Source organism: Limulus polyphemus, unplaced genomic scaffold, assembly GCF_000517525.1.
Source record: "Limulus polyphemus unplaced genomic scaffold, Limulus_polyphemus-2.1.2 Scaffold733, whole genome shotgun sequence".
In the NCBI taxonomy this organism is placed as follows: domain Eukaryota; kingdom Metazoa; phylum Arthropoda; class Merostomata; order Xiphosura; family Limulidae; genus Limulus; species Limulus polyphemus.
This window is the reverse complement of record NW_013666343.1, coordinates 142,290-166,494: the sequence shown is the minus strand read 5'-3', so window position 1 is coordinate 166,494 and position 24,205 is coordinate 142,290. Positions and strand designations below refer to the sequence as shown.

Here is a 24,205-nt window from a genome sequence, read left to right as displayed (position 1 = left end):
TGTTTGTTAGTATCTAATTTTTTCGTGAGTTGAGTTTTGTTGTGGGGAATTTTGGAGAGTTTTCAACAATAACTGGTGGAAATTTATTGGTGTGAATGAAGGAATGCTTTATGTGGTTAATTTCTTCATTTATGTAGTCCGTTGAACAGTCTTGTGGCTGTGTTTATGAGGTTTTTAAGTGTATTGATTTTTGTGTGTTGTGGAATTCCAGGGGTTGTAGAGGCCAGTGCGTATGTTTTTGCGATGAGTTTTGGTTTTAAAATGTGTGTTTGATCTAATAATTTTGAGGTTAAGAAAAGATAACTGTTTATTGTTTTCGTGTTCTATGGTAAATTTGATGTTGGGATGAATGGAATTTATGTGTTTAAAGAAAGTTAGTGTATGATCTGTAGAAGTGAAACCAGCAAAAGTGTCATCGACATATATATACCAGTATAGTGGGGGATGAAGCGCAGAATGTATGGCTTGTGTTTCGATCTGGGTCATAAATATATTGGCAAGAACGGGCAAAACAGAATTGCCCATACTTAAACCATCTATTTGAAGGAAATGTTCGTTGTTGAAAATGAAGTTGGTTTTAGTCGTTGTAAATTCTAAGAGAGAAGCAAAAAGCGTGCTGGGGATGTGCATTAACTTGTTGGGGTCATTAATGTAGAGGTTGAGTGCAATATTGCAAGCTTCACTGGCGGGACTTCCAGATTGACAGAACACAATAAAAAACCGTCCCATGTTTTTCATCATTGCAACTCAAAAAATCATAGTATATCTATTAAAAACACAGTCATTTTAAACAAAAAACCCAACATAAACAAACGAAAAATCAAGGAATCCCTCTTAATTGAACCAACAACCCTACTCTAAACCAACACCCCGGGGTGCCAAGATACCTCTTCCAAGTTTTGCAACAGTATCTGGTCACGTGTCAGTGTAAATTACTTGTACCTGATGATGACAAAACCTTGTCGAAACGTTGTATATTTGCTGTTATGTTAAACTTATATTAAAGTTTTTCTTCATTACCCATTCAAGTCGTCTCCAACCATTATTAGTCTCAAAGTGGGTTCCTCGTCATCGAATTTACGTCCCTATTTGTTTTTGTTTCGTTTTGCCATCCACCACAATTAAAACACACGAGTGTTCCATAGCTTAGGTTAACGTGTGCTTCGATCGGTAGTCAGACCCTGACATAATTAACAAAAGGTGTCGAATCACACCTTCATATTTCACGTTACAATATATATATATGTATGTATAGTTATGTTTCCATATAAACCTCTAAATTCTTAAAAGTCTGAAATACCGCGCACTTGGCTTTCTGAAAACAATAGCAACGGGGATTAAAATGTTTTGCAGGAATTACGTTACTATATTAAAGAATGGAAACTTCCATTGTCAGCATTTCTGTTGGTTTAAAGTGAAGAATTAAAATTCAAAATCAAATTCAGCTACAGAGGCATTATTATTGTCGTTTAGAGCTCCGTTGTTCGTTGTCATCAAATAAAATCAAATCTTCGCGATGTTCATTCCGCTAGGAGGTCTATTACATTTTCTACTCAACGTGATCAGATTTTAATAGAACAGAGCATCATGGAACTTTCTATTATTCAATGATTCACAAAGGACAGACGCCTGTTGTAAACAGTCAATAAGTTTCCCTTGTTAAAAAGAATGTGGGTTTTCTATGGTATTAAATGTCAAGAAAAAAACATATCTTTGTTAGGGGCAATCAACCAGTAAATGTAATACATACAGCAAGGTTGTAGAGATTAGACATAAATCGTTGTCATGGTTAGTAGCGTACACGATCACCCAAATCTAATTGCTAATTGGTAGTTATATATATATAACTAGATATTAACTACTTTGATCCAACGTTTCGCTTGCTAATCTGCTGCCGTCACCAAGGAAGTCCAAAGGAGGAGTATTCCTGTGTTGATAGTGTCTAGAATTCCATACTGGATCTTCTTGATGGAAGTCTTGTTCGTTATTAAGTCGATTAAAAATATTCGAGGGTTAACTCCTGGGTCGAGTAACCATTGTGTTCACAATTTACTATCACATCATCAATAAGCTACGTTTCAGTGACGTAGCGGCATTTGAGGTTTAAATTCTGTGTTAAAAAAATATTTGTGACTCCTGTTTACTATTATATCTTTAATATATTAGTTTTCAGTAATGTAACAATATTTAAGTACAGACTCCTGTGTTGAGGTAATATTCGAAAGAATTTATCATCATATGAATCATAAAATTAATCACAGTGGCATCACTGTTAAGGAACTATTTGCAATGTGACTTCAGGATTATACTCGTACTTTATAGGTTAATTAAAACCCTCGAAAAACAGGAGTTAGTACTCACTTAAGAGTTTCCTAAATTTCATTAAGATTGCGACATTTAATGGATAAGCCTCTTGGTTATAAAAATATGATTAGCTGGTGTTGTATGACTAGGTATAATGTTATATCAAGTAACAGTGAGATATGTTTAACTTATATACATGTATGTATATCTGAAGTATTAGTTAGTAACTAAACGCTTGGTGATATTTTTTATTAATTTTTTCGCTGTTTTTTTAATCAGCACGATTATGGAAGTCTACTTAAAAGTAGGGTATTGCTGTCCTGTTTGGCAAAAAAAAAATGTCTTTGTCACATAAATACTTCGAGAAAATATACCCACCGTTTTCTTGACAACGTTGTTCTGTGCACGGCTTGTACACTAAGCTGCGTTATTTGAAAAAAAAAATACAATTAAAGAATTGTACTCAATTTGGTTAAGATAATATTGGTAATCTGTTTATCGCGACATCTGTAATAACTTGAATGTGTAAAATAGGCAATATGTAACCAGAAAAAAAACTGATATGAGAAAAACCGAAAGCTTTTTCTTATCAAATAAAATATGTTTCAGTTTTTTTTATCTTGTATCTTTTCGTGGTGTACTTTAATTATGAATACGAAATTATTCCTATCTGTTTGCCAGCTCATCCACATTTGCGGTAGTGAAAATGTTATTCAATGCTGAGTAAATGTAAAAAAATTATTTGAGTAGAAATATAAAAACACCACCATAATTTGTTTACTTTCATCACGTATTGTGGCAAGATTGGATCCATTCATCTAAAGTACTAAGTAACAGTTTTTTAACACCACTATTGTATGACTTTGACCAGCAGTCAATTTCATGAATGCATGTATTAAAAAGAGGTCGTTTTTAAGACACAATTAAGGAAATATCTCTTTCCTCCGATTTTACGAAAGGTTTCGTATTTGAACAACCTTATTTTAATTTATTTCTTAACTTTGCGACAAGAAAATAGGTGTTTTAAAATAGAATTAAATATGGTCACCTTCTATAATTGCATAGAATAATAATTTTCATTTAACATAAATTACATCGATACATGAAAATAGTTTAATGAAATAATGAAATAATTTAACAAGTAACATACTTTTCTGACAGAAAAAAAAGAACGGGGAAAAGAGACCACTATTAGACAAGACTCTCACGGCTTTAAAAATATTCTATGACTTTTATAAGAAGGATACGTTACCATTATGAAAATTAAAAAAAAAAGCATGATTATTAAAACATTGCGATATTTTGTTAGTCAACATAAGTAACTATCTCATTTGACTTAAACAATCCATATGCTCCCAATACATTGTACTCTTAAGATACTTCTTAAGTCGTCCTTCTCAAGATAATATTTATGTAGATTTATGAAACAACTGAGGAAATATCTTACGAAATACTTAAGTTTCATCTTTGCACTGACTTAAGAAAGGCTTTCAGAAGTTTTTGTGAAACTGTGTCCGGGTTAATAGCTTGTTCTCTTTCGTATTAGTATCTTGCTTTGATAGCTACAAATAAAAATGATTTCGTTTTCTGGAGCATCGTATCGCCCTTCGTTTGTTTGTTTGTTTGTTTTGAATTTCGCGCAAAGCTACACGAGGGCTATCTGCACTAGCCATCCCTAATTTAGCAGTGTAAGACTAGAGGGAAGGCAGCTAGTCATCACCACCCACCGCCAACTCTTGGACTACTCTTTTACTAACGAATAGTGGGACTGACCGTCACATTATAACGCCCCTCACGGCTGAAAGGGCGATTATGTTTGGTGGGACGGGGGTTCGAACCCGCGACCCGCAGATTGCGAGTTGAGCGCCCTAACCACCTGTTAAATATTTATGATAAGACATATCTATAAAAATGGCGACAATTATAGAAAGATATCTTACTAATATTGTACAAAAATATTTGTATAAATGAAAAATTATATCACCAAGACAATATGGTTATAAAAAAGGTAAAAATACAATTATGCTATTGGAAGGTTATTCAGAAGAAGTTAACAAATCTTTGGATAAAGGCAAGATTGTTAATGTACTTTTTATGTATCTCTCTAAGGCCTTCGATACAAAAGACCATAACTTGTTAATTTATAAATTGCAAAATTTAGGAATAAGAGGTAAGATGCTATATTGGTTTTAAAATTATATATAAAAAATAATTTGTACTAAAATCAGAAATATTGTGAGTAATTATAGAATACTCACATCTGGTGTACCACAAGGTTCTATTTTAGGCCCTCTTTTTTAATATATATAAATGAGATAGCAAGTATTCCTTTAAATTGCTTTATTTATATGTATGTAGATGACATTGACTTAGTAATAAATGATCATAACCTTACTTTAACGATGTATAATATGCAAAGGGATTTTAATGATATTTTGAAATATCTGCACTTAAACCATACTTAACTAAATACAGGTAAAACTAAATGGAAAAAAAAATATATTAATTTATCAAGTACCAAGTTTATTTAATACAATTTCAAGAAATTTATTAGATATTAAAACATATAGTAATGTTAAAAAATTGATAAAAAACTTGTTAATAATGTTATGAACTGGGATGTACAATTACAAAACATTCAAACTTTGTGTTTTTCTTACAACAAAGACACATCGGGCTATCTACTGTGTCTACAGAGGGGAATTGGACCCTGATTTTAGCGTTGTAAATCTGTTGACATGTGTACATGGAGTACATGTGCATAGTATATCATAACATTGTTGTATTTTATGAGTATTAAATGATCAAATGTAATTTGATTTAATTTCAAATAGTAAATTTCCTGCGGAATTAGCTTTAAGCTTCGCGAGATGTTACTTGATTGTATTATGTTGAATTAATATGAATATCATTATTATTATTAAACATCATTATTAAATAATTATTAGAGCATTGTATTACTTATTCGCTTTTCTTTCAAATTTTTGTAATAGTGCTAATGATAAATTGAACTATTTAGTCGCAATTACTCATTGTTTGTCACTCATGTTTGTGTATCACTTGTAAGTTTTAATAATTATTTACAATACTGACTGATAAAGATATTGATTCACGAATTTGTGACTTATAACATTAGCCTACAGAGTATCAAACATGGCTTGTCTTCATAGGAGACGAATACTGAACTGACTAGGTCATCAATCACCTAAAACGCTGTGTGGTTAAGCACTGTAATATTCTGTCATAGCCTTCTTCTTCTTCAATAACTTAGTTTATATAATTCCATTTTCATTTTAATACGTATAGCCAAACATAAAGAATTGTTATCAACTGATTTTGTTTTTGTCCCTCACATTACAGCAGTATTATCTAATCATTTTGTGGCAGTTAAAACCCATTTCTATTTTTCACCAAATACCAGTAAAGTTGTATGATGAGGTGATATCTGCCTGAAAATAAAATAGAAAACATTAAAAAAAAAGGATTTTACGTCATAATCCTTCCTCACCTCAGATACAAGGTTCAAAGTTTGATTAAATAACACCTCTTGATACCTTAATACCCGCTATGTAAAAAAAAATCTTTGAAATGCATTAAACATAAATTACACTTTTTAGAAAAGCAAATATCAGCAATATACAAGAAAAAGTGTATAAAAATTGGTATTAAGCATTTTCCCTGGTGAATTTAAAATAAATTAAAATGTGATAGGTAGGTTTTGATCTAATGAAAAGATATTTAGCTCTTTAATAATTTCTAAGAAACAAAAAATATGAATACTAATACTTCATGAAGTTTGTGCCTTGAAATGAATCTTTAGTACCAATGAATTACTTTTTTATGCCTCCTTTTTACTGATAACACAACAGTGCAGGAGCTTATACAAAAGCTCAACTCTTGGATCAGAATATAATTTTAATGATAAATAGGCCTAGTTGTAATGACCCTTGTATTTCTTGAATAATATTAATAATAACATAAATATATAATTTTAGCGCAAAGCTACATAATGGGCTATCTACTCTTTGTTCACTACGGGAATCGAACCCTGAATTATAGCGTTGTGAAACCGTAAGCTTACTGTTAACCCACTAGGAGAACTATTACTGTTTTAAAAATGAAAATAACAGTAACGGATATCAAATTTCGTTTTCGTTAATATTGCAGCATAATTATTACTTATTTTGAATCTTCACAAATTGTGCCTCAGCAGTATGTATACGGACATATAACGTTAAAAATCGGGTTTCGATACCCGATGTGGGAAAAAATAGATAGTCCATTGTGTAGCATTGTGCTTAACCTACAAACAAACAAAAGTACGAACTGAATAACAAAGTTTCTATACTTGTTTCCTTCTGACTGCTTAACTGCCTCTCTAAGTTTCTTAGAGTCTTAAATGTTTGGGCATCAATATAATTAATTTAGCAGCATCGAATCGCACCTAATGGAATAGCTTGATACTAGGTATGTTAATTGTAATGGTATCTTTATTAGAAGTCAAGAACAGTACTTGTGTTATCACAAAATGCTTGTGCTTCATGTTTTATATTACCATGTGTTCGAAATTTTCAATATATTTGGTCATCCTTTGTTTCATGTTAATATGACAAAGTGGAAAGTTCAGTTCTTGTGACCTTCTGTTTGACTAAGTCGTGTAGCAATTATGCCTTGCATATGATTAAGTGTAAAAAGTAGGCCTTATGGCCTTCTATATGACTAAATGTAAAGTTCAGCTCTTGTGACTTTCTGCCTCACTAAGTCTTGTAGTTCTTTTGTTTAAATAAGTATAAAGTTCAGATATTATGCCTTCTATCTGACTAAGTGTAAAGAATAGGCTTTGTGGCTTTCTGCCTGACTAAGTGTAAATTTCAGTTTTGCGATCTTCTGTCTAACTAGTGTAAAGCTCAGGTATTAGCCTAAATTTAATTACTTGTAAAAGGCAGATCTTCTAGTCATCTGTCTGTCTAAGTGTAATGTTCGGCTCTTGTGCCATCCCTCTGACTAAGTGTAAAGGGTAGGCTTTGTGCTCTTCTGCCTGACTAGTTGTAAAGCCCAGGCTTTGTGAACTTCTGTGTTTTCCTCAAAACTGTTAGATTTCATGTAGTATATTTATAGTTATTTAATTTAAATACCTGGTGCACAACTGAATTACAAAAACAACTTATTTTTATAGGTACTCGATGTGATTGTAGTAATCCCGCGAACGCAAATAAAAAGTTGAACAATTTTGTAGAAAACTTTGATTTCTGCACTTATAAAGTTGTGATACGAAGGAGTGAAACACTGTTGTAAATGTACAGAATCTGTTTCTGTTTTCTATCATAATTCCAGTTTATATGCAAACGAAAAATTTAAACAGCCAATGAATGCTTTATAAGCAATGTTTGTGTTTTCAGAACGATCGAACAGTTTGAGTCATTTTATAGATCCAGAAGTTTTACCGAAGAAAGAAATTGATCACTGGCTTTTGATAAAGAAGCGTTTGGGGGAAGGATGCAACTCGGTTAAAGTGGTTCTTATATTCTGCATATCTAGCGGAGGCAAACTGGTTCTTGTAATTATAGATATCTCATACTATGTCACCAGAATATCTCATTTGTCCTATAGAAGAAACTGCAAACGACTACAAATCAATTACTGTCATTGTCATGTGAATATGAATCAATCAACTTATGTTATTGTGTATGGAACGAACGAACATTTGATAAGCTTCTGCTTCAATTTGCTTACCCAAGCTATAGTAGAAGCTTGATCTGCTTTATTTTATTTCTGTTTTTCTTCAGTCAGTAAAGCTAGTACTTCCATTTTACACCAGTTTTATCCTTATATTTATCGCCAGTTCTATTAGAACATTTAACATTCCAAGATTTAACCCTTGTGACATCGGAACATTCATTCTAACATATCGAACTTCTTTCAGCTACGCTTGGAGTCTTCAATGAAGCTCGTTTGAACACCCACGAGAAGTTCACAGCCGACCCCCCCCCCCCCCCCCACAGAGAATTTCTTTCATATGAACTTCGTAACAAGTCATACTCGCATTATATCACTGAAGGAATATACTGGTGGAAATGTCATGAAAGTTCCATTCATTTGCCTCCTATATAACATATGCAGACCTAAAAAGTCCCTTGAATGATTATCACATGTCTGTCAAATATAAACTGTTTTCATACCATTAGGTCGTGAAACACATGAAGTTAGATTGGTTAGGTGTTCCATGAAACAGCTCTTAATACATATTATAAAAATTCGGTTATATAAAATACCTCCCAGTTGTCTGTTAAAAAACTACTGGTTATATGTTTCACGAAATACCACAAGTAGACTGTGTAAAAGAATCCGACTGATTTCATGTTTCATGAAATACCTCATAGTAGACTGCGTAAAGTAACCCAACTAGTTCAACATTTCGCGAAACACCCCACAATAGACTGTGTAAAAGAACCAGATTGGTTATATATTTGGAGGTTTTACTAAGATTACCATAGAATTTTGGGAAAACTTCGTAACTTTTAGATACAACACTTCAGAGTACTTATACTTTCCAGGTTATTTTGTTTAGCGTTGTCTATCGTAACTTATATAACATATACTTAATTATTAATTAATTAATTATGAATTAGAAAGTTTTTAAAATATACATATAACTAGATACTAATTACTAACTAGTTTTATCGTACACTCCGGCAGCTAATCTGCTGCCGTCTTCCTGGAAATCCTGAGGAAGACTGTTTCTATGTTGATATAGTGTCTGAGATTTGATCCTGGGTCTTTTTGAAGGAAGTCCGTTTCGTTATCCAATCGACTAGGATTTACTACATTACAATTTGATTCAACCAACTAGTTGGATGTTTTTAAAGGGGGTATCCAGGTTTTGATTACTTCTATGTTATGTTGAATGAATGTTTTATCAGCTCACAGTAGACAGTGTAAAAAAATCTGATAGTTATCCATTAGGTAGATGTAGAAGGCTTCTGTTGTCTTCCTTTAGTTTGTTGATTTGAGTTCTGAATGAAGGAACCCCAATCGACGTCTATCAAGAATATCTGTCCACTACCAACTATAGAAGTAAACATGTTCAGGACTTTCCAGAAGACGATAGCAGATTGGCAACCGAAACACAGGATAAAATTGGTTAATAATTAGTAACTAATTATGCATATATATTAATACTTAAACTTATATCGTATAGTCTACCAACCACGACAACGATTGATATTCAGTCGCCCCAACTTTAATACAAGTACTTTTAGGTTAATTGTCGTATTAAATGTTAGCTAAAAGTCCCTATTCACCTGCATATGTAACGAACAAAGTCGTCTTGCCTCGAGTTACCGAAGAAGAATATTAATGATTATCTGTTACACACTCTCCAACCTCATCCTGTAAATATACGTATATGCCTGGATGCCTTGCTCTGTAATAGTCTATGTTGCAATCGATAAAACTTCTACCTGAAGCATAATGAATAATGTAATAAGGACATTATTTTGGATTAAAACTGTTACACAGTATATTTTCAAATTAAACTTATCTGAAATTAAAACATTTCAGGATGTAAACGGTAACCGATCCTTTCCTACCGAGAGGATCTGACCAGATATATATATAGTAGCATAATTAGTCAGCGCCTTAATTGTCTTGGTTCTGTTAATTGGTCTCTAATTGTTCCCAGAAATATAAGTATATTTATTCAAAGAGCATTTTGTTGACGAAGTGCATAAGGTTAATAATGATGATGATAATATTTCGTAATTAACATTCTCGATGCGTTAAAACTTCCTAGAGCTGTAAAACAGTGGAATATTTGCCTCGGTCTTTTGTTATTCCTATTCTGTTTTAGTCGATGAGCACGACTTCTGGTGCACACTTTGTTTTGAAGTTGATAGAATTGTCTGTGGTAAACGTGCGAACCCACAAAATGAAACGTTTCACTATTGGTTCGACAAGATTGACGAAGAGCGATAGTGAGGAAGTGTGTTGTAAGCAACAAAGATCAGTTATCAGAGAAGACCTTTATGTGACCATTACGTATATATTCTCATACTTTTTATGTAACTTTCCCAGTTCATGTTTAATGCGACTTATAAACCAACGATGGTTTTTGTTGAGGTTGTATTTGCGAAACCAAACGGCGAATGTTTAAGTGCATGTTTCGTGTGTGAGACTAAAATGTTTTTCATATTGTGTTACATGCAATTCACAAAACGAACCTGTTAGTTGATGCTGCATATGACGTGTAGAGCATTAAGATAATGCTATGTAAAGCATTAAGATAACGAATCATTTTGCATGTATAGCAGTAAGATAACAAATCGTGTTGCATGTAGCATGCAGAGCAGTAGGAGAATGAGCCATTGTGTGTGTTGAGCATTAAAGTAATGAACTATTTTGCACGTATAAGATATAGAGCAATAACATAACGAAACATGTTCGTGTAGCGTGTACAGCAATAACATAAAGAATAATGTGACATGTAAACAGAAATATAACAAATAGTCTGGCGTTTATCGTGTAGAGCATTAAGATAATAAGACATATAACATGCAGAGCAATAAAATAACGAGCCATATTACATGTAGAGATGTAAGATGACGAACCACGTTGCATGTTGCATGCATTAAAGTAAAATAATGAGTCGTCTTATTTGTAATATGTAGATCATTAAGGTAACGAGCCATGATATATGTAGAGCAGTAAGGTGAATCATGTTGGATGTGGAGCAATAAAAATAACTAATCATGTTGCATGTAGCACGTAGAGTTTCATGATAACGTATTATCTTCCATGCAGTGTGTACAAGTTTCATGTAAAGCAATAAGATAACGAACCATGTTCCATGTAGAGCAGTAAGATAATGACTCATGCTGCACGTTACAAGTAGAGCAGTATGATAACGAATCATATTGCATGTTACATGCAAAGCAGTGAGATAACGAATAATGCTGTCTGCTACATGTAAAGCAAAGAAATAAGGACTTATGTTGCATGTTTGTAACAGGTAAAGCAAAGAAATAAGGACTTATGTTGCATGTTTGTAACAGGTAGAGCAAAGAAATAACTAATTACGTTGCGTGTTTGTAACAAGTAGAGCAATAAGTTAACGAGCAATGTTGCATGAAAAGTAGTAATGATCCAAATTAGGTGCTTGTGGAGAAGTGAATAAATCAGTTCTTGTGCTTTGTGACCTTTGAAAAAATATATGAATGAGTGAATTTTGAGTTGAACTCTCCGAAATTCCCATATTCATTTATAAAACAGTCAATGCTGAAAAGTATGTGAATCCCTCCAGAATATTCCTTAACTTTTGCGTGGTCGTCTGGATTTTTGAACTTTTCGATCTATCTGATATTTAAAAAATATGTCATTTTAACTTACTATTCAGTTAGATAAATCCACCCCATGCGTAAACAGCATATAGGAGCTGGTATACTGAGCCCCAGTTTCAATGTTACGGGCGGATGGGAATAATGACCCATTCCCTCTGGACTGTATACCACTCCATCGTACGTTAATGAATTCATAATAGTTGATTGAACTTAAGTTTCACATGATGCATTAATGAACATGTTTGACACGTGGCTTATTTTTAACATTTTCTACTCACTTCCGGCGATAACGAATCTTGATAAGGCAAAAGAAAAGCCTGCTGTTCTATTCTATAAAAGTTATAGTGATGCATGCTGGATCAACAGAAAAACAAACAGCGTCGTGTTCAAGTGTATACTGTAATCAGTGATAACGGAGAACTTATAGAATGTTCTTTTTTTCTCTCGAAAAAATCAAAGAATTATATGGTTATTTATTCAGTGAATGTTCCAGTGTTTAGATAGGAAGTGAGTATAGTTCAATGCCTGGAAGAACATTACAACTGGGTTAGTTTCTTGTTCACGTTATCGAGTTTAGTGTCCTCTGTCGAAACGGTTTGCTGAACACTATACGAATACCATAAAAGAGAGAGTTGTAACACAGAAGCGGTGCTATCGATATTTGTTTTTCTAATAGAACATTTTGAAGACAATTTTCCGTCAACTAGATTGTAATAAAAGTTTATACCGTCTGGCTTTTAACATTTTATATAATCAAACGAACATTTTTGAGAATACACATTTGAGTTTATAATCATGTTTAACTGATCTTAACTACAGTGAACATTTGATTTTCCTGCGTATTTTGTAATGTTTACTTTTGTTAACATTGTTCATAATAGAAACTATTTTGTTGTTCTTGTGATTGGTCATTGTTAAACCCAAAGCTGGATAATGGGCTATTTACGCTGTGCCCACTGGAGCGACTTAAATTGTAATTTTAAGTCCTGAGGCAAATAAGGATCGACCTAATGGTTATGATACTACACGAAATATGTTTTATATAGCGATATTTTCCATGCAGGAAGTGCAGCAAGTTTTTTTCTTCTTTTGCAACATTCTATTCACGTTTATCAGTTGTTTGTATTACCATAACAAATTTAATTCAGTACAACGAGTAGAATATACAGCACTAATCAAGAAAATTGAGATACTTTCGTAATTTAGTTTCATTTTTCTCAGACAATATGAACAACTACTTTCTTAATAGCAATCTGTAGAGGATCTTGTTTTGAAGTATCACGCTTTGTCAGCTCTAGATTTGTGGAAGAGATGTTGAGAATTGAAAGGGAAGTTACTTTCACTGACGTTTAGCAACAAACTTGCACATAGGAAGAGCTGAAGTTCTCTCTTTAACTCAAGAAACACTGAGATAAATAACGTTAAAACAACATAATTGTTATAACAGTTTTCAACAAATTGCGGTGACATTGTTGTAATCACTTAGTGCTCTTGTTTTTCGTGATGCTCGTTACCAACTAATTACATCATGTTGTGGGAAGAAGTCCCTGTTATTTAAAAATGTTCATGTTTTCGTCATTGAGTAATTAGCGGGGAAATTACGAAATCTTTATCGCATTATTATAAATTTACTTAACAAATACTTTTAAATAAAAAGTAGCCAAAAACCACGGTAGTGGTTCATACTAGTGATCGCCCATTTATTCTTCTTTATTATTATTTAATATTTTTCGACAGCCTACAGTAAAAAAAAATGGCTGTAAGTACTGTAATAAAACTTCGGCAATATTACTTAACGTATTGCGCATTATGTAGGGTAGTTTTTAAGTTTATTTGACTACCTAGCAAATAATAGCGGCTGTATAACCGTTGACACCTAATAGTTTTAATATTGTCTGTGGTTTATATGGAGCCTCATAATCTACTACATACATACGTATGTAGCTGCGTGCAGAGTTTATAAGGCAGGCATGAATACCATAACGATTATTAACTTATTGTTACAACATCTCGCACATCATTTGTTTATGTATATGGTTCCAACCTTTTCGGACTTGACGCTACTGACAGGATCATATTTTATTTTATTTTACCACTGCATGATCGATTTCGCTCACGTTACCCAACTTTCTAAAACGTTATGCAAACGTCTAGGCTGTCTCTCACAACATAAATCTTTAAGCCGTCATTTAAAAGATAGCACTAAGCTCAGTTTGAGCATCGGATCAACAATCAAGGTGATGGCTGATGGTAAGTATTGAATTATAGCCAACACTGTGTGGTTGCGAATGTTATAGATACTGCAGACAGAGTAGCCATCCTTGAAGATGACTATAAGAAGTAACAAAAATCGTGCAAGCAGGAAATGGCGAAAATGATGGCGATTCTAGGCAAAAGAAAGGCAGAAACTTTGTAGTTATATATTTCATTTAGAAAATACGTAGTTTCATAAAATGTATGCAGCAGCGATGGCCCACCGGAGTTGAGGGTCGTCACAGTGAAAGAGGGTCGTAAAAGTGCCACGACCCAAACTCCATCAGAAATGGAGGGTGGAAAGGTATATTAATATAATCAATTCATAACTGTTAATTAAAACGTTTTCGACATTGTATATTTTGCATAATATCACTCTAAGAGGAAATCTGGCCAGCTGCAGCAAAACCGTGACCGGCCTTACTATGGCCAGTGGAGAGGAAAAGGTAGGAGAAAATATAACAGCTATAAGAAATGTTAAAAATGCTTATTTTTATACATATTCTATTATATTATGACACACTATCTTATGTTTACCTTGAATATGTATGCATACATAGATTTTATTTCTATACATATTCTATTATATTATGACACACTGTCTTATATTTACCTTGAATATGTATGCATACATAGATTTTATTTTTATACATATTCTATTATATTATGACACACTGTCTTATATTTACCTTGAATATGTATGCATGCATCTATGCAACTTGAAAAATTCATATAGATATCTATATATGCGGCTTTACAACTTAAACTATAAAACCTGCATGTATATATAGATAGAAATAAATATTAGCCGCCAACATGCATTGCATATGCATGCATGTATAAAACACATACGGTGACAGAATCTAGTACATGCATCATACTTTTATAGCTCAGTAGTCCTTCCAATCCAGTGCTTATAGACTCCCCATGTAACTACAGTGTATAAATGTAGTAGTAATATATATCTTTTACAAGCATATACATAACATGTAGTATGTTGATCACCCTGCATCATAGTGATCATAGATACAGTACTATTATTATTGATAACATCGTGGCAATGGTATCAGGAGCAATAGTCATCCAATCTGTATGAAGCCAGTCCAAATATTGACATTGTTTACCAAGAGAGCATCATACACCAACTATGTATTTCATTAAACTAGAATGTGTCAAATAGGACAGTATTGCTATTATACATATTCATGTTCATGATGAACATAAAAAAACTAAAGAAACAAGATTATTAAAAATTGTTAATTTAAAAAGGGAGAATAGGGATCTTCTAAAAAGATATGTGGCTTAAAGTAAAAATTTAATCGTAAAAAAGATAAATAAATAAGCTTAACGTTTGAGACATAGTGTTGACATTATTTCCTCAAACTACAAATCCCTATTTTGATTCCATGTCTAAGAGTTGTAATATTTAGGAGAGTCACAATAGGGATTTGTAGTTTGAGGAAATAATGTCAGCACTATGTCTCAAACCTTAACCGGTAGAAAAATACAAAGTAAATGAATCGGTATTAACAGAATATGTGGTGGGGACATCTGGTGTTATAGACTGAAGTAACACTAAGTTCATAAAAAAACAGGTAGAGTTTAAAATTGAAAGAAATATCAAAAAACTATTGAAATAGGAAGAAAAACAGTTATCATATAAACAAGGAAGCTGGTCCAGGTCGAGAAATAATAAAGTACTAGACAGATGTTTTGTAACTCTGGGTAGTTTAAGCCTAGATGGCGTTATTGGTAAATTGGTTTGTTTGTTTGTAATTGGTTATCTGTGCTCTGTCCACCACGTGTATCGAAACCCGGATTCTAGCGTTGTAAGTCCGCAGACATACCGCTGTGCCACTGGGGGGGGGGCATATTGGTAAGTAAATGACTATGTGGGTGTACAAGTTCTAACCATGCTTTTACTGTTACTCCTGAAGATGGTGTTATAGGTACCGAAATATAAGTAGAGTTGTTTTTTCGGCCAATTCATGCTTTTAATAACTATTTATCGTGTAATGGTTTCAACGTTGTATCCTTTTAATTGTAAATATATGTTTTATACAGGTATCATTTCAAATCACTTAACCTTATTTCTGATGATTAGTATCTGTCACTGACATTTGATATGAGTCGTTTGATACAACTCTCTTCCTGTTGGAGTATTATGATAAGGTGAACATAAGCTCCGGCTTAGAACGTGTGTATGCCGATACTGTTGGAGTATGATGATATCATAAACATGAGCTCTGACAAGAATTTTGCTACATACACTGTTGGAGTATTGTTATGTGAGAAACGTGAGATCCAACTGAAACATGATTAGATACATTATAGCTTTCTTGTATTGTCATTAATTGTCATAAGCTCTACTGTTTTGAATTTTATCATTTGAAACATGATTATATGCTAATGCTTAGCCTCTCGAACAAGAATGTGATTAATCGGTATGCGTAGAAGTATATGAAAGTGGATTATAATATAATTATAAGTATGATTCCTGAAATTCGTAGACGGGTGTCTCGTCTACAGACGTTTAACAGTTGTTCATAGTTACATCTCCTAGTCTGTTTACTTGTAAAGTACGGGGTTGTTACATATATGTTTGGGTGTGTTTATAATTCTTCTGATATGAATAATTTATTTAGAAGCCATACTATCTAACGCTTGTGTCTTTCAATAGAAGTCAACCCAACTTCGACTGCCACCTGGCTGATCCGTTTCATGACGTGCTGATATTAAATCCAGTTAATATTACGAAAGAGTGACAAAAATACACAACTTGTGATTTCAAGTTTCTCTCCTTTTAGTTTAATGCTGTATATTGTATATTTTAAGACTTGTTCTCTACTGGCTCAGCAGTGAGCTCGAAGGACTGAAACGCTAAAATTTGGTGTTGAGTCCGCACTGAACATAGCGCAGATATCCCATTGTATAGATTTGCGCTTTACAATAAACACTCGATCGTCATTTAATATATGTATTATTCGTTTTATCGATACTTAAACAATAATGTTAAAACAATATATTTCTGTCGATAATTACTAAAATCTATATAATGTTTACATAGGGAATACAATTATGGTACATATAACATTTCGATCACCTCCAGTTACAAACATTAAAATGAAAACAACCACTTAAATAAAATAAAACCTTACCCAACGTGCACAAAGTTTCAAAATAAATAAAACTAACACCAACGTTATACTTTGCTTTCAATTTTATTATTCTACTATCAATGCTTTTTAATTTTCGTTTATTTTTAGTCACGGCATAGCGGCTCGTAGAATGGCTCTGAGTTTTGTTTTATCTTCAAGTACAAACTTTTATATCATAGTTCCGTCATCTATTGACCGATTTGAGATCTGATTACAGTTTTGAACTCGGGAGGTCAAACCCTTTCGATTAATTTATTTGACCAAGACCAAGGTCTCTAATAATACCTAAAACAATTTCAGTTTAAGAGTAGGCTGGTAAAGATCCTGATGAGTAATGAATACGCTTGGTATTGCTGGCGCACAAAAATATAGCTAATAAAAAGGAAAAAAAAAAGCCTCGTAGACTAATTTACTCGAATCCTGCCTAATATAATATCAAGTGCCGCGGCTATTGAGGATTCCCTCTGGTTTAAGTTACTTTCCCTGTGTAATTTTGGGATTGTTTTCTTCAAACTGCAGTTGGTTACGTGTACAATGTTCGTGAATGTGTCTGAAAAGAAGTGGAGGAACCTGATGTGTTCCTTAATTATACTGTTTAAGTTGCATCCAGTTTCACCTATGTAGAAACAATCACATTGTTTGTAAACATTTATAAATAATTACATGATTGTAGGGATATGTGCAAACTATCTTTAATAACTCCATATTACTTTTACTTTGTTTCTGGACAAATAAAACTTTGTTGTTAAATTAGTTTTAAACTTGTCTCAAGTTTTCATAGTATATTATGTAATATATCCACACGTTGGTAAGACTCCTATTACAGTGACTTTTTTTTTTATTAGTTACATTTTCGTGCATATTTTGGTGGTTATTATTTTGAAATTTCCTTTTACGTATATGTAATGTTTCTAATTTGTCGTTTTAGAAAATGGCAGTTTTAATTTCAAAAATTTCAGAAATAAGCTTTATTTTTTATGTAAACTGTTTTTCATGTATAATTATAAGTCTATATTGTAGATACACGCAAGATTCTAAATTTTCTGTTGTATCTAGCGGGTGATATCCATTATGTGTACTTGTCGTGTTGATGGGATTTACAATATACGTTAGGGTTGAAATCTTCCTCAATCATGTTTATATTAATGCTTAAAAATGAATAATTTGTTTTCGTGTGCAAATGTTATATTTGGATAAATACGCTTTATATTATTTGTTTGATGTTTTCATTTTAATGTTTCGCCCTCCCCCCCAGTAGCACATAGGTATGTCTGCGGACTTACAACACTAGAATCCGCGTTTCGACACCCGTTATGGGCAGAGCACAGATAGCTCATTGTGTAGCTTTGTGCTTAACTACAAATAAGCAATTGTATATATCTGAAGGCGTTTCGTGTATATTCGAACTGTTTTGTGGGCCCGGCATGGCCAGGTGGTTATGGCAGTCGACTCGCAATCTGCGGGTTCGAATCCCTGTCCCACCAAACATATTCGAAAGTCACGAAAGTCGTATTTTTTGACAGTACAGCACGCCTGTTTCCTTCAAACGAAGGGCCCGGCATGGCCAGGTGGTTAGGGTGCTCGACTCGTGATATGAGGGTCACAGGTTCGAATCCCCGTCACATCAAACATGCTCGCCCGTTCAGCCTTGGGTGCGTTATAATGTGACGGTCAATCACACTACTCGTTGGTAAAAAAGTAGCCCAAGAGTTGGCGGTGGGTGGTAATGACTAGCTGCCTTCCCTCTAGTCTTTCACTGCTAAATTAAGGATAGCCATCGTGTAGCTTTGCGCTAATTCAAAACAAACAAACAAACAAACCTTCAAACGACTCTGCTGAATCATAGATAATATATTTGAAAACATAAAAGATCCAGATAAATTCAGTACTAGCAAAGCTGCTTATTAACTTCTGTGGTGTATAACAACAGGTAGATGGTCTATTATTCTAGGTATGAAGAGCGAAATATATTCTAAAATTTTTTTAAAATATCGTGATATTTACAGAATGGTAATGAAATTGTATGCTCAACACATCGCTATATTACTAGGGACTTGGAAGAAAATCATTTATTTCTCCATCCCATCCATCATGATTTTTATGGACCCTGTTGCCTTCACTGTCATAACCGTATGACTCTATAGCTTGACTTTTTACCATTTGTATTTCTTGTTTTTCCTCTGAATTCGAAGTGGCAATGATATATATAGTACAAGACAAGTAAATACAAGGACCGATTCTTGAAATAAGATAAATTTACGGAGCACACGAACTTCATCAGAAACTGGCGAATTATACAAGTAAACACAAGAACAGAATCGTCAAAGAAGTTGTTACATCACAAGAGTAATAAGATAAATAGGTTATTATATCTGAAAATGTGCGAGAACGTACCAGCTAAAGTTGTTCTTAATTTATTCAATTTTCAATATAGCAGATTTTTTAAACAAAAAGTTTTCTATTCATTACGCGCATGTTCAGAGCTTTTTGAGACGTTCCCATATCTTGGAAAAGGTAATTTTATAATATACAAATAATGCCAATGGGTCTTTAAAACTTGTCAGTTCTAATTTAAATTTGATTAAGAACCAATATCAATAAGGAACATCGTTCTTTGTAACTGAGCAACGAGACAAACCCTTACCAATCGAAGCATGAAAACAAGACAGGCCAGTTCGCTTAAACTACTTAGAACTCAGTTAAGTTCTAGGAATTAGTGGAAATCATTTCAATCTCCGTCCTGTTTAAGCTCTTTTATTTTTCTGATACTGTGATGTCTTTTTTTTTTTCAAACGAATCTTTGTTTTTGTTTTAACTATATATTAAGAAAGTTTGATATAAAAGTAAAATAATTTTAAAAAAGACAAAACATAATAATATAAACACTAGTGAAGACAATTTGGTATCACAAACTGACTTGAAATACTTAATGTTATAAATAAATTAGCCAGAAAACCAAAACATATAATAACGAAATCGTATTGAATCATTACCTGTGAAACCTCGCTGTGATCGACATTTTTGGCCGTAATTCCAATAATATTGCCGAGGTTCTGCCACCTTAGAATATTTAGAACAGTCTTAAATCCTCGAAATAAGGCAATAATGAAAATAATCTTCATAACTGTAATTGTTATTCAAAAGGTTATTGAAAAATTATTATGAAAACTAAAGTGAATAAAGGTTATTGATAATCGTATTGAAAATAGAATAGGTTATTAACTAATTCGGACGTTTTTATTTCCACACACGCCATCTATTTTACTTCTCAGTAATGAAAATGTCATTTTAAATCTAGCTGTGACGTTATTCTCACAAATTTATTGTTTTATTTCCGTAGATACCGCTATACAAATTTAGTTAATTTGATATTTTATGTTTTTCTAACCCTTAACATTCTGGATATTTCCTTAGTTGTGTATCATTAGAGTAGCTACAGAATAAAGTCCTTGCTTATTCTTACTTATTAAATTCTAATGTTCTTCGTACCTTTTCATTCTGATTCTATAAGTAACACCTTGGTAAAACCACACTATACGTTCTAACAATTAGGTTGCAACACAATGTTTAACGATTCCTTGGATTCAAAACCTATGGCTGCTGGCTGGTTATTGAAACTTTAGCTATACAGTAGGAAGTGGTACTCAATATTTAGCAGTAGTAATAGTCAAATTCACCAAACTTTAAAGTAAGACAGATCAATTTTTATTTTTAGCTTAATTAAAACTAAGGTATTACGATGATGTTATTCCTTTAAAGTCATTACTAGGCTACGAATTAAGCTTCTTCCAAACACGTTGTTTATTTCTTGTGATTCGACTATTTAACGCTGACTGGTTATGGTTTAGAAGCATGTTTGTTCTTTATGGTCTGCTTACGTAATGTCGACTAGGAATTGTTTAGACTTTCGAATACTTTTCTGTTTCAAGGCATCTGTTTCATTCGAGATTCGGATTTCTTTTTGGCGTTTGTCGAAATGTCTACAGCGTCAGAACTTAGTCTAATGGGAACTTCGATATTCATTTTGAAAATGTGTGTGTTCACTTCTTTAAGTATACCTATTTTCTTTAAGTAATTGCATAAAAAATATCATTTTCTTTGAAAGCTGTACATCCATTTTTCATAAACGTACCCACCCCCTTTTAATATATGTTCTTCAATAGGGCATTGCGGTGAATCACGAGCTGGGTAAAGAGGTACAATGTAGAAAAGCGGGAGAAGAACGCGAAACCACATATATAAATATCAGGGGATATACTGCTTCGTCAGCAACTAGCGCTTAGTTATGCCTTTCTATTCCTTAGCGAGAGCCGATTTTCATCAGCTGATAAAAGTTGAAGTCTGGTAATTAGCATTAAAATAATAATAATCCTAGTTTTTATCCATTAAGAAGGCAGTTCCATCTGTCGAAATAGCTAGAAAATGCGATGTACTAAACTGATTCGATTCTACGTAATTATTTTACTATCGTATACGTTAGATTGCACCTTCATGAGATATGTTACCTCCACTCATTGTTTTATTTTTGTAGGTGGCTAACTACCATTGTGTAACACTTTAAGAGGAACCAGGCTAGTTCTAAACCCTTTAACTCTTGGTCGAACTTTTACTCATTGCTGGAGGTGAAACATTAATCTGTTCTGATTTGGAAATTTTAAAGGAATTTAGATACATTTGCTTTACATCTCTCTAAAAATCACCCATAAGATCATAAGTAAACAGCTCACTGGTTTCTGCATACTTTCTAAGTTTAAAGCTGTGCGATTTTTGATTAGACAGTTTTGATGATTCTTATTCTGATACCTTTTTATTGTCATACTTTATTATCATGAGAATTATATTTTTTTAAAAATATAATAGCAATAAAAACGGAGATTTGCATAGAGTCAAAAAATGTAAATTTATTCTTATGTGATTCTAAAACGGAGCAATACATTTTTAATCATGACTACTGCAAGATACTCCAATATTTAATTGTTTTGTTATTCTTTTTTTTTTCGTCATACAGAATTTCCGGAATTTATAGCCATAGTTGGAAGCAGTGCTGAACTTCTATGTAATGTAAGTCGGCCAGGACCCGATGATGCCGTGTCTCTTGTTCTCTGGTACAGGACAGATGTGAACGCACCGATATACAGTGTTGACGCCAGGAACGGAAATCTCATGGATGCCAAACATTTTTCGTCAGACATTCTTGGCAGCCGAGCTTTCTTTGATCTCCGTAGCCAACCTGCTATCATGAGAATCGATCCCGTCGAGGAGAAGGATGGAGGAAAGTACAGGTGTCGTGTAGACTATCGCTGGGCAAGAACTTTGAACAGTGCAGGCACTTTATCCGTCATAGGTGAGAACTCGAAAAGATTACTTTATTAAAGTGTAACGTAAGAATCGTTAGTTTTATGCTGTTAGTTTTGTGTCTGAGAATTTTATCTGTGATGTTTATAAACAATCTTTGGGTCTATATTAGAACTCCCGCTCTTTACGAATTCCAGTTTTCTCTAGCCTTTGAAGTCTTCTCATATCACCAAAAGAAATGAAAACCGAGAACTAACAGGATTCGAATCACGTTCTTACTAACCAAATAAAAATCAAATTTTAATTTCCATGATTCCGAACGCTAACTGAAGAGGTTCTGTTAAATATCAAGAAAATCATATTTTTCGCCGCTTCTTTCGTAATTTTTCGTACTACATCAGGGCCGTAGGAAGCGGTAAAGCCAGTCAGGTATTTCAGCTTGACCACTTTTTCATGGCATGTTTAGATGAAACTTATGTATTAAAACTTGCTTTTTTTTAATTCAATACATTATGTTGTATGTATGCCGTAATTGTAGTTAAAATGGCTCCAGATTCAATATAGCATTAAATTTTCAAAACTTTTCTGGGGGGCATGCCCTCCAGACTCCCCTAGATATGGAAATGTGGCAATGGCCTGACCATTCAAAAAATACTTGCTATGGCAATGTACATAGCAAAATTAATGATTAATGATATGATTTTTTAGTATTTGAACTAATTTACTGCTACTTTATAGTTATACCTATTTAGGATATTTTTTGTTTTTGCAGGCATTGTTCTGATGAAACTAAGATACGATATTTTGGTAAAAACAATAATAAACAGAGCTTGTCATGACGAAAGTGTATGAATATTTGCAAAATTATCTAATTAAGCAAAATATTTAATTATTTTTAAATTTTATTGTCTTCATAAAATATGGCAAATAGCGAAATATTTCTTGAACTAAGGTTACAACAGAGGGCATTTATTGTATGAGAGTTTATATGAGACAACTGATAATAATTTAAACTAATTTAATTTAACAGACTCTGACAACTTTTATAGCTTGTAGTGAAGATACGGATGAAAAAAAAAATATCATCCTACGATAGCAGCAGTCTCTGAGGGTCCTTATCATGCTTGTCATCAGAGATTGTTCTGCCCACCATAATCATGAAGGCATGAAAGCAAGATTAACAATTTCGGGAGGATGACTAATTTTATTTTTAGGCTCAATGAATCAATAAAATGTTTATGTTAAATATAAATGGGAAACCTGTATCGAAACTCCACAGAAATCCGTTAATGTTCGATAACTGTTTTCATGGAAGTATTTTTAATTTTCTTGATCAGGATTTGGATTTTGTGTTTTCAGTCAAAAATTGCACTTGGTGAGACCACCCAATGTAAACTTGTTATAAGATCTATATTTTTAAGGTGTTCCAGCTGGAGCTTTAAAATCTAATAATTTCCTGTAGTTGATCTAGGCTTACACCTCAATCACTTAAGTATTAAGTGTTTTGATCACATTTGAGTTGTTTTGTTTTTCTTACAATTCGAAATGTTCTGAATAGCAAAAATACATTTATAGCTTTTGTTTTACAACATATATAGTAGGTAGAAACAAAAAATATCTTTGTAGCTTTTAGTTTCGTTTTATAACATATATATGGCATGTAGAGAATGTTGTGTACTAACTGGCATTTACATATAAAGATACTTGTTATTAATCTAAACAAAATATCATTCACTTCTAAAACATAGAGAATGATTTGATTTTTGCTTGTTTGTAGTTAAGTACAATTTTAGCGTCATAAACCCATAAGTTTACGGCTGAGCCACCAGGCTGTGGAGAAAGCTTATTTGACATCATATA

General features: G+C 33.0%; 1 protein-coding gene across 4 annotated transcripts in view; it reads left to right on the top strand.

Annotated features, from left to right (window-relative positions):
- Positions 1–24,205, top strand: part of LOC106460240 (nephrin-like) — a 139,847-nt gene that overhangs the window by 31,605 nt on the left and 84,037 nt on the right. For all 4 annotated transcript variants that reach the window (XM_022386904.1, XM_022386903.1, XM_022386906.1 and 1 more), the window contains exon 3: positions 22,059–22,394. In XM_022386904.1, the coding sequence (XP_022242612.1) occupies positions 22,059–22,394 (336 nt within the window). The remainder of the gene's footprint in view (positions 1–22,058; positions 22,395–24,205) is intronic.